This window comes from Psammomys obesus, unplaced genomic scaffold (assembly GCF_907164565.1).
Source record: "Psammomys obesus unplaced genomic scaffold, mPsaObe1.curated_primary_1811, whole genome shotgun sequence".
Classification (NCBI taxonomy): domain Eukaryota; kingdom Metazoa; phylum Chordata; class Mammalia; order Rodentia; family Muridae; genus Psammomys; species Psammomys obesus.
In genome coordinates, this window is record NW_026596466.1 from 1,410,835 (window position 1) to 1,425,618 (window position 14,784).

Sequence of the window (14,784 nt, forward strand, 5' to 3'; positions counted from 1 at the left end):
TCAAGCTGACCTGCTGACCTACAAGCTGCTGGCACTCTACCACCCTCCCAGTGCTGGGGTGGTAAGCAATCACAGCCACACTGGGTGTGAATCAAACTCAGGCCACACCTGCACAGAAAACATGTGCCTGTGGCCCTGGTCCCTTCTCTTGTCTCCTGGGACAGTCTTGCTTTGTACTCCAAGCTGGCCTAGAACTCAATTCATAGACCAGGCTGTGTTTGAACCTGGAAATAGCATAGGCTAACCAGGAATTCATGCCTCAGCTTCCTGAGGGCTTGGGTGTGTGTGTGCTATCACACCTGGCCACAGTGCACTAATTCAGAATCTGGAGAACAGAGAGAAAACAGGACAAGAGCTCAAGGGAGGAAGAGAGGAAAGAGGGGGAAGAATTCAAATCCATCTTTGTGTTGCCTTTCTTCAAGCTGATTCTTAGGTCTTTCACCCAGTACTAAAGATGCTTAAATGTCAGAAAGACGAGAGAACATAAGCACACACACAAAATAAAACAATTTATTATGCTAAAGAACAGATTTTATTATTTTCCCAAAACACTAAAATAGCCCATGGCATAGTAATTTAGCACACAATATAAATGACATACACAGTCAGGTTCCCAGCTCCTGTGGCTGTTTTTAACTCTTTCTTGGGTAGGAGGCTTAAGAATGTTTGTTCTTTAAACAACCGTCATCAAAATTATCAACAAACCACAAGGGGAGAGTTACTTAATCTTCATGTAAAAGAGATCATCTCCTTCTAGGTGACTGGTCTGTCCTGTGTAAGATCAGAGAGAACCATTCAGAGCAGAGTTCTTTATCATGGAAACCTCTTCTCGAGGGCATCCCAGATGCCGCCATGCCCACTCACCTCTGGCCATCTGAAGGAAGGGGAGACCTGTGGGCTGCCCTCTCAACTTCTTGTTAGCCTTGCTCTGGCCATGATGAGTCTTGCCATCTCTGCATTTTATAGCCTCTGAGATGTGCAAGCAAATGTCCTTTCTCGGTTGAACTGCAGTTTTCAATGGAGGCACTTTGAAGAAGTTGCAATATTAAATTTAGGATAATTTTAAATCACAGAAGAGTTTCAGACTTTTCTGCCAACAGAACATAGGTCACAAATGAAGTATTTTCCTTCTCCCAGACCCAGGACTCCTGATCTCTTTCACATTACTTTTTTTTTTTCTCAAAGTAACTCTCCCTTTGTTGTTTGTTAATAACTTTAATAAAGGTCATTTAAAGAGTTGACATTTTAAGCCTCCTACTCAACAGAGAGTTAATAATTTCCCAGTTCTGAGTGTCCTTCTGAAACGACTGAAAACACGCTCAAAAATGTCCCTCTGTAGCCACCGGAGAGGTGTCTAGCCACAGGGTCAGAGCAGGAGCTGAGTGGCTGCAGCGTATGCCAGACTTAATGCAGGAGAAACGGTGACCACCTTTAAAATTAATCTGCTGTTTTTATTGTTCTGCTCGGACTTTACGGCATCAGAGACTTGCTAATCTGGACGATTGCAGAGCCAGTGACCCCATGAGTATCTGCAGACCGTCTGAAGTACTTGAGAGAGTGTTCTCGCCTTCTACTGTTCGCTCTGGAAAGACAGGGCTTAAACAGCTGAGGGACACACATCTCATCTGGTCTTCTGGGAGAGCTTCGTAATGGGCATAAGCGTATGGTGGCTGGCACAGCTCAGAATATGGGTAAGACAGTTCCGACCCCGTGCCCAGCCTCTGGGGGACAGCACTCAGTGGTGCTCCTTTCAGGAATGTCATTTCCCTCAGTTTTGGATGGCCTGGCTGTCCTGACACCCAGGACTCTCCTTTGTGGTACTGTCCGAGGCTGTCTGTGGCTTTGGGCCCTCTTCCTGGCAAGACACTTCCTAGTCCATCCCCAATGCCAAAGGACACCCCAGCTAGATGTTCTTCCAAAGGAGCAGAGGACAGAACCACAGCTGTGCTCACGGAGGCTCCTGGAGCTGAATTTCTTCCCATTGATTCCTTCAGATACTGAAGCACTTTGGAGCCACTGTGAAGTATGAGGCCGGCCTTGCTCTGATCATGTTTCATTTCCAAGGATGCCGCTACGGTGGCCTGTGACTTTCCATCAGTATCTGCTGTAGGCTGATCTGTCCAGGAAGGCACGTCTGATGGGCTGGAGCTCCCCTTCTGACTTCTTTTCTTAAGGCCACATGATAGTTTGTCCAGGTCACCTCCTTGTGACCACTTTACATTGGCCAGGCAAATACCCAAGGTCCCTCTTCCACCCCTCATGCTTTGAGCCCTCTGATGCAGTGAGCTGGGGTGATGCCTGTCAGTCAGGGGTGGCCTTCAGTGGATCTCAATATGAACCTGGAAAAGATAATTAAAGAAAATTCTGTGACAGAGGGCTATTAAAACATTCACACACACACAGTATCAGCAAACACTAGCTCCTTGTGGAGTGGGACCGCAGAGCTGAACAGGAGCTGGGTCGTGAGAGGCACTGGCCACTGTCGTCCGTCAGCCTAGGCTCTGTAGTGAATTCCAGACCAGCATGGGCTTACAGCGTAGAGACGGAGGCAGGAGGCTCACAAGCTCAAGGCTACCATTGGCTGGCTACATGGTGAATCTGAGGCCAGCCTGGCTACATGAGACCCTGACTCAAACAGATAAATCTGAGAATAAAGTATACACAAAGATACAGATAATCAACCCCTTCGAACCTAGTATAATACCTCCAACCCCCATCCATTTGTTAAGTCTACAAAAAAATCAACACTGTTACGTCATGGCAAACAAACCTGCCCATCAAAGCGCTGAGTGAGAGAGTTCTTTTTTTCCAAGTTCAAGAGTTAAAATAAAATGCAGTATGCTGAAGATGCTAAGAAATGCAAGAGGGAGCAGGAACGTCCAAGATCCTCGGGGCAACTGGGAGAAGGCATCTTCCACACAAACCCTCACCCACAAGAGGTGGCCAACCTGCTAGATGACAATAGGCCTGACCCAATTAGGCAGCTGCTGCCCTGCTGGATGCCTGTCTCCTCACCTTCCCTAACCCAGGCTATTAATGGCCTTGGGCACCTGACAGTCCAGACTACTGCTGCTTTGTAACCTAAAAATAGCCTGCCCCCGATACTTTCCAAAGCAAACCAGCAAGGCTACTCCTCAGAGGGACAGAGAGGAGTCATGGAGTAGGCAATGGGCCCGGTAGGACCCTGGGTGCTGGTGACGCCAGCACACACTCTAAGACAAGCATGCCTGCAGGTGTGGGACGTTGGTAAGCAGGTCCTGGTAGCCCTGGGCCCTGATGAAAGATCAGGCTGGAGGCAGCAAATGTCTCCACACTACGAAGGATGAGGAAGGGCACCACTACCCTTCTCAGTGAAGCTGACTCAGGACCACGGGGAGGACAAATCACCGAGTTTCTTCTACTGACCAGGCAAGCATCTCTGTCACACAGCCACGCCCCATCTCCTGGTCACACATCTGCTAAAAAGCACATTCAATATGGAGAAGCTACACCCGGGTCTGGGGGAGCTGGGCCACCTGGTGTCCTCATGAGAGGTCACACTTCCTGAGGTGTGAGGTGTGGTGCTGTGGGCTCAGCACAGGAAGGAGCTGAGCATTTTCTCCTGTCAGCGCCCACAGGCGGCAGCAGCTTTTCTACCAGTGTTGCCAAGTGTCTCAGGGAACACATGAAAGGATGCTGGGATGTTTGGTAAAGCGAAGGGCAGAAAAGGAACCTCAACAGACAAGTGCATCTCAGTGGGGCAGTGAGATCAATTCCCAGCACCCAAGAAAGGCAACTCACAACCGCATAAGCTCGCAACTCCAGCCCTGAGTGACCCACCACCCTCTTCTGGCCTCTGTGGGCACACATACCCACAAACAAAAATTTTTTAATTAAAATGAAAATAAGACTAGAAAGATCTCAATTTCAGTTCCATCATCCATGGGGAGGTGGTGGCTTTCATTGCCAGCACTAGGGAGGTGGAGACAGGCAGATCCATGAGTCTTGTCGGCCGGGTACCCCGCTGGGCAAGTTCCAGAGGCCAGTGAGAGAGACGGTCTTAGAAGAGAGATGGACTGTTGGGCGCAGTGGCGCATACCTGTAATCCCAGCAACCAAGGGAGGCAGAGGCAGGCGGAACTCTGTGAGTTTGAGGCCAGTCTGTTCTACAAAGAGCGTCCAGAACAAGGTGTGGTGGTGTACACCTATAATCCCACCACTCTGGGAGGCAGAGACAAAGGATCACTGTGAGTTTGAGGCCAGCCTGGTCTACAAAGCCAGGGCAGAGTCCAGGACAGCCAGGGCTACACAGAGAAACCCTGCCTTGAAGAAAAAACAAGGAAAAAAAAAAAAAAGAAGGCAAAGAGAGTCCAGAACAGACAAGGAAATCCTGCTTGAAAAAAACAAACAAGATGGGCCACACCTAAAGGAGGACACTGGAGACTGTCCTTGTCCTCCAAAATGACCCCAGTGTGGTGGTGCATGGCTGTCCTCTCAGCACTCAGGCAAGGGCAGAGAAAGGAGGACCATGAGTTCATCCGCAGCTAGCCAATATGTCTGAGGCCAGCTTAGGGCTACCTAAGACCCTCCTCTCAAAATAAATATGGAGGGGCAGCAGATACAGCCCAGTGGAAGAGCACTTACCCTGCGGTACGCACAAAGCTCCTGGTTTATTTGGTTGCTTTGTTTTGTTTTTGAGACCTTGGTTTCACTATGTAGCCCTGACTAGCCTAGAATTCGCTGTGTAGACAAGGCTACCCTTGAACTCAATGAAATCTGCCTGCCTCTGCTTCCCAAGTGCTGGGGTGCACCACCACACCTGGCTAAGCCTTTGATTTGATGTCAAACACACACACACCCCAAGTTAAAATGAGCCCAGTGTGGTAGTACATGATTGTGACCCCGGTATGGCGAAGGCCAAGGCAAGGAGGCTCTCCAGTTTGAGGCCAGTATGGACTACATGGTCAGATTCCATCTCAAAAACATATTAACTAGTGACACCAGAATATACTGAAGCCCTCATACCCTTGGGGTTGGAAAGGACTTTCTGGTGAGAGCAAACATCAAAAAAGATTGTTAAAGCCAGGTGCAGTGGCGTACGCCTGTAATCCCAGCACTCAGGGAGATAGAACCCCCCAAAAAACAAAACAAAATAAAACCAAAAATTAAAAATAAAACACTGTTAAACCTTGACTTCAGAAAATAAACTTGAGGGGTCTAGACAAAGGATTCGCCAGTTCAGGGCACTTGCTCTGGCAGAAGACTGGTGTTCGAACTCGGCACCCACGTGGCTGCTGACAAGTACCTGCACCTCCAGTTACGGTGAATCTGACACCCTCGTCTGGCCTTTGAGGGCGCCAGACACGCCATGTGGGGCACAGACATGTATGTGGACACTCACACATACACATAAGGTAGAAATACATCTTTTAAAACCACTTACAGGGCGAGCACGGAGGCACACACCTTGAATCCCGGCACTTGGGAGGATGGGATATGAAAAACTTTAGTTCAAGACCAGGACCACACAAACCTCCCCTCCCTCAAGAGTAAGCAAACATATGCGCGACCACAAGCAATGCCAAAATAGAACATGCTGGGAAAAAAAACTGTTTAACGGATTTGTTAAGACGTCAGGTAACAGCTAGGTGCAGTGGCAAGGGGACCATCTTGAGTCCTGCGTACAAACACAGCGAAGTTCCGGGACGGCTTGAACATAAGGCAGAGTGGGGTGGGAAACCCTGTCTCAGTAAGCAAAGCAGGGCTGGGAAGACTGCTCAGCGGGTAACAGCACTTCCTGTGCTACAACGAGAACCTGAGTTCAAATCCCCCACATTTAACAAACATTCCAACGAGGGGGGTGTGAGCACAGGAGCACCTGTCACCGCAGCAGTTCCAGGATCGAGACAAAGCCCAGAGGGCACATGCACCCACACTCATGTAGGTGCTCCAACACGTACACAACCACACACACACACAACACAGGTGCACAGCAACTCTCACACTCAGATAGCGACAACATCCCAAAGGTCCAGCAGCCAACTGAAGATCATCTTCAGAAATGGCAGCTATTAATAGAGCCAAAGCGGGATCCAGCAGGGAAAGGGGCCCGGGTGGAGGAAACCAGGCAACCACGCAGCACGCTCTCATGTAAGGGGAAGGTCGGCAGGATCTCAGGGCCTGTTTCATTCAGCGTTTGTTTGTTTGTATGTGTTCATTTATTTATAGGGGCAGGGTCTCAAACAACTAGACTGAAGATGACCTTCAACTCCTAATCCTGCTGCTTCTACCTCCTGTGTACTGGGACTACAGGCCTAGGACACTTGCCTTGGTGACTGAAGTCCTAGGGATGGGACCTAGGCTCAGGGTGTCTAGACAAGGTCTCTCCCAGCCGAGCCACATTCCCAGTGCCCACATTTATCCACTGTCCTGTCCACAGACTCGCTGCTGCTGTTTTTGGACCACTGTTTTAACTGGAGTAACAGACTTTAAACCGTTTTCAAACTCTCAGGTCCATTCCCAGAAGCAGACTTACTGCTACTGTTCAGCTGTGAAGAACCACCAGTCTCTCATTTTACAACCAGCAGCACACAAGGCCGGAGGGCACACAGCCTCACCAGCATCTGATTCTGCAACCACCCTCCCACCCTCTGCCTGACAACAGCCATCCTAACAGGTGTGAGGCGGCCTCCCACTGCTCCTGAGATCTGTTTTCTCTTCTCAAGGACACACTGGCCATCTGTGTACCTTCTTAGATCAATCTCTGGTCCAGCGCTTTGCCAATGACTGGATTGGGCTGCTTGGTTTTTAGTTAATTTATTTTTAATTGTAAGATATCTTTCTCTATTCAGGGTATTAATGCTTTACCAGATTAATTTACCAATAAATGCTTTCTTCCATTCTGTGGGTGGTCTTTTTTGTTCCCCGCTTCCCACGTGATGTTAAAGATGGACCCGGGGCCTCATCCATGCTGAGCTAACATTTGACTGCTGAGCACCTCTATATTCATTCTTTTGTATGTAGGAGTTCATGTTCATTCAATTTTATTGCATCCTAAAAACTACCGGGAGGTGAAGAAACTGGTTCTTCCTTCCCCAGGAACAGACAAGTTGGGCTGGAGCCCAGAGCCCAGCACTCACTAAGTGCAGCCCCAGGAGTAAGAGTAAGCTGGTTTAAGACCATTTGTTCCCATCGTGTTACATACGATAACTATCTTTTAACATCTGCGTAACTAGAATGAGTTCACATACTTTAGAAGTGTGTGTGATAAATACATGTGTGAGTACACATGTGGAGGTTACAAACAATCTCTGGTGTTGGTTTTCACCTTTTCATACACTGTAAAATCTGCCTGAGCCGCACACAACTCTTTCAGAAACAAACCAAGGGACTGCTGTGGTGGCACAAACCTGCAATCCCAGTGTTCAGAAGGACAGCAGAAGGATTTGCAGTTCCAATAGCCAACACTACAAAATGCATTCTAGGTCAGCCTGGCGAGGCTGTCTGAAAACAACTGAGCAGGTCCAGAGTACAGGAGAGAGGCTGGGAGACGGCACTGAGGTTAGGCTGGAAAGGACCCAAGTTCAGGTCCCAGCACCCACACTAGGTAGGTCACTAACACCTGTATCTCCAGCTCCAGGGGATCCAACACCCTCCTCTGGCCTCCACAGGCACCTGCATAAACACACATACACACAGGAAAGAAAAGAAAGCAAGAAAGAGGAAGGGAGGAAAGAAGGACAGACCGACAGAGTAAACGAATGTAGGTTACGGGCCAAGTGAGATGGCTCAGCAAGTAGAGACACTTTTCTGCCAAGCCGAATTTGATCCCCAGGCCCAACATTAGAGAGAGAACTGATTCAGAAGCAGCAAAAAGAGAGCTGTTCCAGTGTGTTTTGCACTTCTATCACTTCGTTCCCGGCTCACTACTCCAGCCTTCAGCTTCCTGCTGTTCCAGGCTCACCCAAGTGTGGGTCCTGGTGACATCTCTATCCTCTGTCCGTATTCTGCATTCCTCCGACCCAGACATCAGCGTGGTGATGCCGCTGCCAAGGTTTTTACTAAAGTGTCAGGTCCTCTCCGTCTTATTCGCCATACAAGCCAGCTCCCTTCCCCGCTTAGAAGACAAGAACAATTTCCATGTGATGAAGAAGCTCCAAGAACAGGTGACGTGTCAACTGCCCAACACGGAAAGGTATCAACATCCCTGAATTGTGTACACTTAGCTAGTATGATACATTCTTTTGTCTTTGGAGATGGGGTTTCATGTGACCTAGACTGGCCTCAAATTCACTCTGTAGCTGAGGAGGACTGCACTCCTGACCCCCGCTGCCTCCGGCTCCTAAACGCTGGAGTCACAAGCTTGTATCACTGCACCTAGCTTGCAGGATAAGCTTCCTCATGAACTTTTTCCCAGAGTCTCTACATGCTGGGATTCCAGGCGTATAGCACAACGCCTGGGAAAACAAAAACTTGTTACATACAAAGGGCAAAAAGATGTCCACGTGGTGAGAGGGCACTGAAACCATGAAGCTATAGATTCAGAAGAGGCTCAGAGATGAGAAAGAGCAGCTGTGGCCTATGAGATAGCTCAGTGGGGAAATACGCTTGCTACCTCGCCTGATGACTAGAGTTTAAGCCACAGGACCCACACAGTAAGAGACAAGAAACTCCTGCAAGTAGTGGTCTGATCTCCATACACAAATTATGACATCCAAGTGCATACACATCCGCACACACTCAAATGTACAAACACACGTATGTGTGCATGCACATGCACACAAAACAATTAAGATCTAATAGAAAGAGGAGATTGGAGCTAGGAGCCAGGGGAAGTAGCTCAGTGGGCAAGAGGCTATGGGTCCAATTCCCAGTTATAAAGTACAGGAACAGAGCTAGGTGATTCAAAGCAGAGGCAGACAGATCTCGAGTTTAAGGCCAGCCTAGTCCACAAAGCCAGTTCCAGGACAGCCAGAGGAGAAACCCTGTCTCAAAGCATGAAGGAAGGAAAGAGGGAAGGGAAGGGAAGGAGAGGGAAGGAAAGAGGGAAGGGAAGGGAAGGGAAGGGAAGGGAAGGGAAGGGAAAGGAAGGGAAGGGAAGGAAGGGTTATGAGAATAAAAGGCAAAAAGAGGTTCAGGGGCTTTCTGAGCACAGGGCAGAAAGGGACAAGAAGCGTCGGATGAAACAGGGGCATCGCCTGGTCTCGTGATCATCATCAGTCTTTACGGTATCTTTTCTGTGTTCTTTTCAGGCCTTCTCTTTGGGTCTCTCTGGGGCTAAGACACTTCCATGCTTCTCACAGGCAAACTCAGAGACCCACCTGCTAAAGTTGTGTGCCACCAACAACCAGCTTCTTTAATATATACTAGTTATTTTTAATTTTTAGTTTTGGTTGGGGAGGGGCAAGGTCTCATGTAGCCCAGGGCTGGCTTTGAACTCCCGATCTTCCAGCTCCCAAGTGCTGGCATTACAGCTGTGTGCTACAATGGCCCACCCAAACAGCTTTTACTCTGTGTAGCGACTGATTCTTACTTTTCATCACCTATATTATGAAAAAGCACAATGCTAATGACCTGCCCTCAGAACACTAAGGCTTGCTTAAAAGCAGTACTTTCTTCCTTCCCTTGTTTGTTTGTTTGAGACAGAGAGCCATTGCAGCCCTGACTGGTCTAGAACCATTTTGCAGACCAGGCTGGCCTTGAACTTAAAGAGATCTGCCTGCCTCTGCCTCCTGAGTGTTGGGATTAAAAATTACCTGGCTTTATTTTTTAAGATTGATTTTTAATGGGGGAGGGGGCATATTCATGGGAGTGCTGTGCTGTGTGTGCTGTGCCCTCGGAGGCCAGAAGAGCTCGACAGATCCCCTGGAGCAGGAGTTACAGGCTGTTGTGAACCACTGAGTGTCAGCGCTGGATACGAAACTCCAGTCCTCTCCAGGAGCAGTCTCTCCAATCCTCCTTCTATTTTGGGACAGGAATCCTGTCACCCTGTTGCCCATGCGGACCACAAACTGGCTGAGGAGGCAGTTCACTAGTGAAGTGTTTGTCACACAAGCGGGAGAACCTGAGTTTCACATTCCAGCATACACAGAAAAAAGCCACGTGTGGGTCACGTGCTTATCGCCCCAGCACTGGGGAGCTGGACACGGGAGAATTACTAGAGACAAGAGGATCCCTGAGGTCCCTAGCCAGGCAATCTAGCCAAATTAGTAAGCCTAAAGCCAACGTGAGGCCCTGTCTCAAAAAAACTCAAAGAGGCTTGCACCTGAGGACACACACCCAGGGTTGACCTCTGGCCTACACATAAAAACATACATGCATGTACGCACATATGTGAGACAAAAACATTCTTACACAAAAATTAAAAACAAACAAAAATGATTGTTAAAGAATTTTCATGTGTATGAATGTTTTTCAGGCTTGCACCACAAGCTCGTCCAGTGCCTACAGGAACCTGGGGCCTCTGCAAGAGCACCCACATTTAGTGTGCATGTGGCCTTGGATTACAAGCACAGCACTGCCAAAGGAGTAAGGGAAACCCCAGGCCGATGAACAGAGATTTAAAGACAGCGGTGATAAAGTCCTGTATGGCCTCTAGCACTTTCTTAGCAATATGCTGGAACAACATGCCAGAGGGAAAAAAGGCTGTGAGCTGCTGCAGCATCCCCTTTAGGCAGGCTCCATTTCCTATTACACTTTCTTTTACCAAAGGTCAGAATAATTAACAACTCAAGCTAGGCTGAGTTAGTAATTTTTCACAATAAACAAAAGTCCTAAAGCATTTAGGGGAGCTTAAAGCAGCAGATATAAAGATTTCAAGTATGAAGCCGGACAGTGGTGGTGCACAATTTTAATGACAGCATTCTGCAGAAGCAGGCGGATCTCTGTGAGTTCCAGACCAGCCAGATCAAGTCCCAGGAGAGTGGGGAGAGAGGGGATATTTCACCTACAGCATTGTAACGCAGAACCCCTTCCTCCCCCAGTATGAAAAGGCTGCATTTGGCCAGGTCTTAGAAAATCCTCCTCTAGCTAGGCAGTAGTCCATGACTTTAATTCCAGCATGTACCATGAAGAAGAGGCAAGCAGGTCTCTTTGAATTTGCCTGGGCTACCTAAGGAATTCTACAGAGTTCCAAGCCAGCCAGGGTTGCATAGTGACACCCTGTTCTCAAAAGAAAAGACTTTCCCACAGCCAGGCTTGGTTGGCACATTCTGTTAATCCCGGCACTTGGGAGGCAGAGGCAGGTGGATCTCTGAATTCAAGGCCGACCTAGTCTACAGAGTGAGTCCAGGACGGCCAAGGCTACACAAAAAACCTGTGTCTCAAAAAAACAAAAAGAAAAAAGACTTTCCCAAAGCACTTGGTAAGTTTGTCTTCACCCTCCACCTGAGCCACTTGATCCTGAGTTAAGAAGCCCAGGTCTGCCTCCCAGATTCTCTAAAACTGGCTAACACCCGAATCATGACGACTCGGAGCCCACTAAGATGGGCCTGCACTCACTGCTCACATGCTCTTATTACAGAGCTGTTTCCCTCCCCCCTCAAATGCACAATCACCTTTCCAGAGATGAGCTCACTGTCCTACAAACAGATGCGCAATTAGGAAACAGGGGAATGGAATCTGCTGCTGTTTACTGCTTCTAAAACAAAGGAGTCCTCAGCACTCCAGCAGTGAAGGAAGTTCCCTCTGAAAGAACTAAACTGTGAGGCTGTCCCTGCCAAGGAAGACGTGGTCCATACCCCAAGAGCAGGAAGGGAATGGTTGCAAACTGAGTAAAGAGAAGGGGACCCGGTCAAAACCTACTTAGTCATCAAGGTGCAAGCTGGGTGAGGGGTCAGCGGAAGTCATGTTCACCCGTGGTAAGAGCACAACATACATGTTTAGAAGACTTCACTAGGGAGCCAGAGAGGTGGCTCAGCTGGTTAGGTGTGCTTGTTACTCTTGCAGAAAGGTGGAATCAGGCAGTTCACAACTGCCTGCCACCTCCAGAGGATCCAGAGACCTCTCCTGGCCTCTTCCTGCTACAGATACTCATACACAGACACATGCGTACATAATATATATGTGTGTGTGTATACATATGTATAGTGTATATATTTGACACCTCTCACCAGTGGAAAATAACACAAGTCCAGCCTAGCAGTGGGAGTAGCTCGGACTACAGAAGGGTGCAGAGAGAAATACAGGAAGATTTTTTTTTTTTTTAGGTTTTGTTTATTTAAGTTGAGTCTTGATACATAGCCAAAGAAGACCTTAGGCCTGATTCTCCTGCCTCCACCTCCCAAATGCTAGGACTACTGACGTGGATCACCACACTCAGTTTATGACATACTAGGGACTAAACCCAGGACTTTTGTGGATATTGGACAAATATTCTACCACCTGAGCTACATCCTAGCCTGTTTTTTGTTTGTTTTTAATGTTACAAGAGATAACATTTTGTAGTAAGTAACCACTTGTAGTTTTCCATGTAACTTCCTAGGGAAATAAAATAATATGTAACTCTAGACAACAAATTTCTAAAGTGGGAACTGCTGGGTCAAGCATAGACTGCAAAAACTTATGTTTTATCCCCAAAGCCTTTTTGTTTTTGCTTTTGAAAACTCCGAGCTAACTTGTTGTTTAAGAATCATGTCTGATTTCTCTCAGAGGAGGTTACCAGGTTTGGCGGAAACACCGGAGCCATGTTTCTACAGGTTGGTGATTGGCAAGGACACAGGCTTTCTGGCTTATCTCAGTTCCCACAGCCAGCGCTCTACTCATTTGCGGCACCTGCTGTGAAGGTGTGATGTCTCCGCCCCCACGGCCTGGTATCACTTAAGATGCCGCAAGCCCTTGCTCATGCAAGGTAGTTCGCTTTGGGAGCAGAGATACAGCAGAGATACAGTTTGTTACAGTGCTTGCCTAGCATACAGGAAGTCCACGGTTGACCCCAGCAGCACCTCATAAAGAGGTGGAGTGGCACACACCTGACACCCCCCCCCCCCGGAAAAAGGAAAGGTATACTGATTTGGACTTTAAAATTGGTTTTTCTAAACTCATTTTAACCAATTTTGATCAACATACTTGGCTTCAAATTTCATGTGGTCTATAACCACCTGTGTCAGGGACCATTTACACCAAGTCCGTTACACTCTAATTTGACCCAACTGCAGAAAAACTAGGCACACTTCTCAGAACTGGTTCCTCTACACACCAGGGAACGACAAACGTACAATAAATCTGTGCCCGGGGCGATTCTATGCTTACAGCAAATGCAAAGTACCCACCAGGTTCACCTCCAGAACCACCACTAAACAAACAAACAAACAAACAAAAGCTGTGGGATGAAATGCTTCCCAGGGGTGGAGCTGACTCCTTTCTCCAAAACATCCTGTGCCACTACCACGGTGTGTAAACAGAAGCCAAGGAAGCTCACTATCCAGCCTTTCTTACTTTTGGAGACAGAGCACTAAAATTGGCAAGACCTCTCGGCTAGAAAAAGGCATTTTGTAATTCCAGAGATAGGGGAATGTCAGTCATTTCCAGCAAACGCGGCCTCCAGAATGCTGATGCAGGCATGCCATTATTCCACGTCTAAATTGTTTCAGGCCTCGGAATTTGTTTTACCTCATTCTCTCATCCTCATCGCCATTTCTAACCCCTAGCCAGAATAAATCGGAAACACTGGTCAAAACACCATTAACTTTCGATCTAAAGGTACAAGGATGATATAATAAACCTTCACGAAGTTTGGGGAACCAGAAATCACAAAGGAACTCGCTGCTACAGGATCGCTAACAATTTGTCATTTTTAAGGACAAAGCGTCCTAAGGGACCTTCCTGTCATCTTTCCTTGGACCCCACCCCCAGATGTGGGACCTGCCCTCTGGAGCATCTTAACGCAGGATGGGGTTACAGGAGGAAATGCACGATGCCTGGTACACACTCAGCCCCCGGCTGGCGGCAGGAGCCCCCAGCACCTGAATCCCGGCGAGCTAGGTGGGCAGGGCCGACCCAGGGATGCCGAGGGCGCGGCTCACCTACCTGCAGGCGCACGTTGAGCATCATGGAAGCCACGATGTAGAGGTAGGGAAAGTTGATGCGCAGCCGCCAAGCCAAGTCAAAGAAGATAAGCAGCGTGCGGGTCAGCCCCTTGCAGAAGACCCCATAGGAGCGGGCGGCGGCCGAGCGCGACAGCCGGACAGCCAGACCCGACAGAGCCGTCGCCATATAGAGACCCGCGGCTTCCCACTGCCCGCCCGCCCTCCCTCTCCGCGCCGCGTCGCCCAGGGCCTCCTCCCCGGGCCGCTTGCTCAGCGCTCAGCGCTCTCGGGGAGCCAGGGAGACCGCGGCGAGGCCGGCGGGAGGGCGGGCCGCGGGGGAGCTGAGTCGGCGCGTCACTCTCCGGCAGCGCCTCCGCGAGCTACCGCCTGGATCCCCGGCCCGGCCGCGCGGCCTGACGTCACAAAGCCGGCCCGCGCCTGCGCAGGCAGCAGACCCCGCCCTCCGCCCTGCCCCTCCGACGGCTCCCCGGACAAGCAAAGTGCGCGTGCGTGAGAGCATGGGCCGCTGCGCTGCGTCCTGGCACCCTCTAATGGTGAAGCTGAGGATAACAACGGAGGCGGCGCTAGCCTGTTACTCGTCCAGCACGCAGGAGGGAGGCTGAGGCAGGAAGGACGTGAATTCACGGCTGGCCTGGGCTCCCTGCCGAGGCTCCACGTTGGGGACGGGAGGGAGCCGAAAAGAAAAGAAAAGAAAAGAAAAAAGAGAAGAGAAGAGAAGAGAAGAGAAGAGAAGAGAAGAGAAGAGAAGAGAAGAGAAGAGA

The 14,784-nt window shown here is 49.1% G+C and overlaps 2 protein-coding genes across 2 annotated transcripts; both read right to left on the bottom strand.

Moving 5' to 3' along the window:
* Positions 1-501: 501 nt before the first annotated feature.
* On the bottom strand, positions 502-2,261 carry Fam220a (family with sequence similarity 220 member A). The gene is given in 2 exon segments (XM_055598704.1): positions 502-1,554; positions 1,557-2,261. Coding segments are annotated over 2 exon segments (789 nt in total). The 3' UTR covers positions 502-1,470.
* Position 2,262: 1 nt separating this feature from the next.
* On the bottom strand, positions 2,263-14,396 carry LOC129670211 (small integral membrane protein 10-like protein 2A). Its single transcript, XM_055598706.1, has 2 exons — positions 14,004-14,396; positions 2,263-2,339 (listed from the first exon to the last, which is right to left on the bottom strand). The coding sequence occupies exons 1-2, from the start codon at positions 14,187-14,189 to the stop codon at positions 2,319-2,321; spliced, it is 207 nt and encodes a 68-aa protein (XP_055454681.1). The 5' UTR covers positions 14,190-14,396; the 3' UTR covers positions 2,263-2,318.
* Between the last annotated feature and the right edge of the window lie 388 nt (positions 14,397-14,784).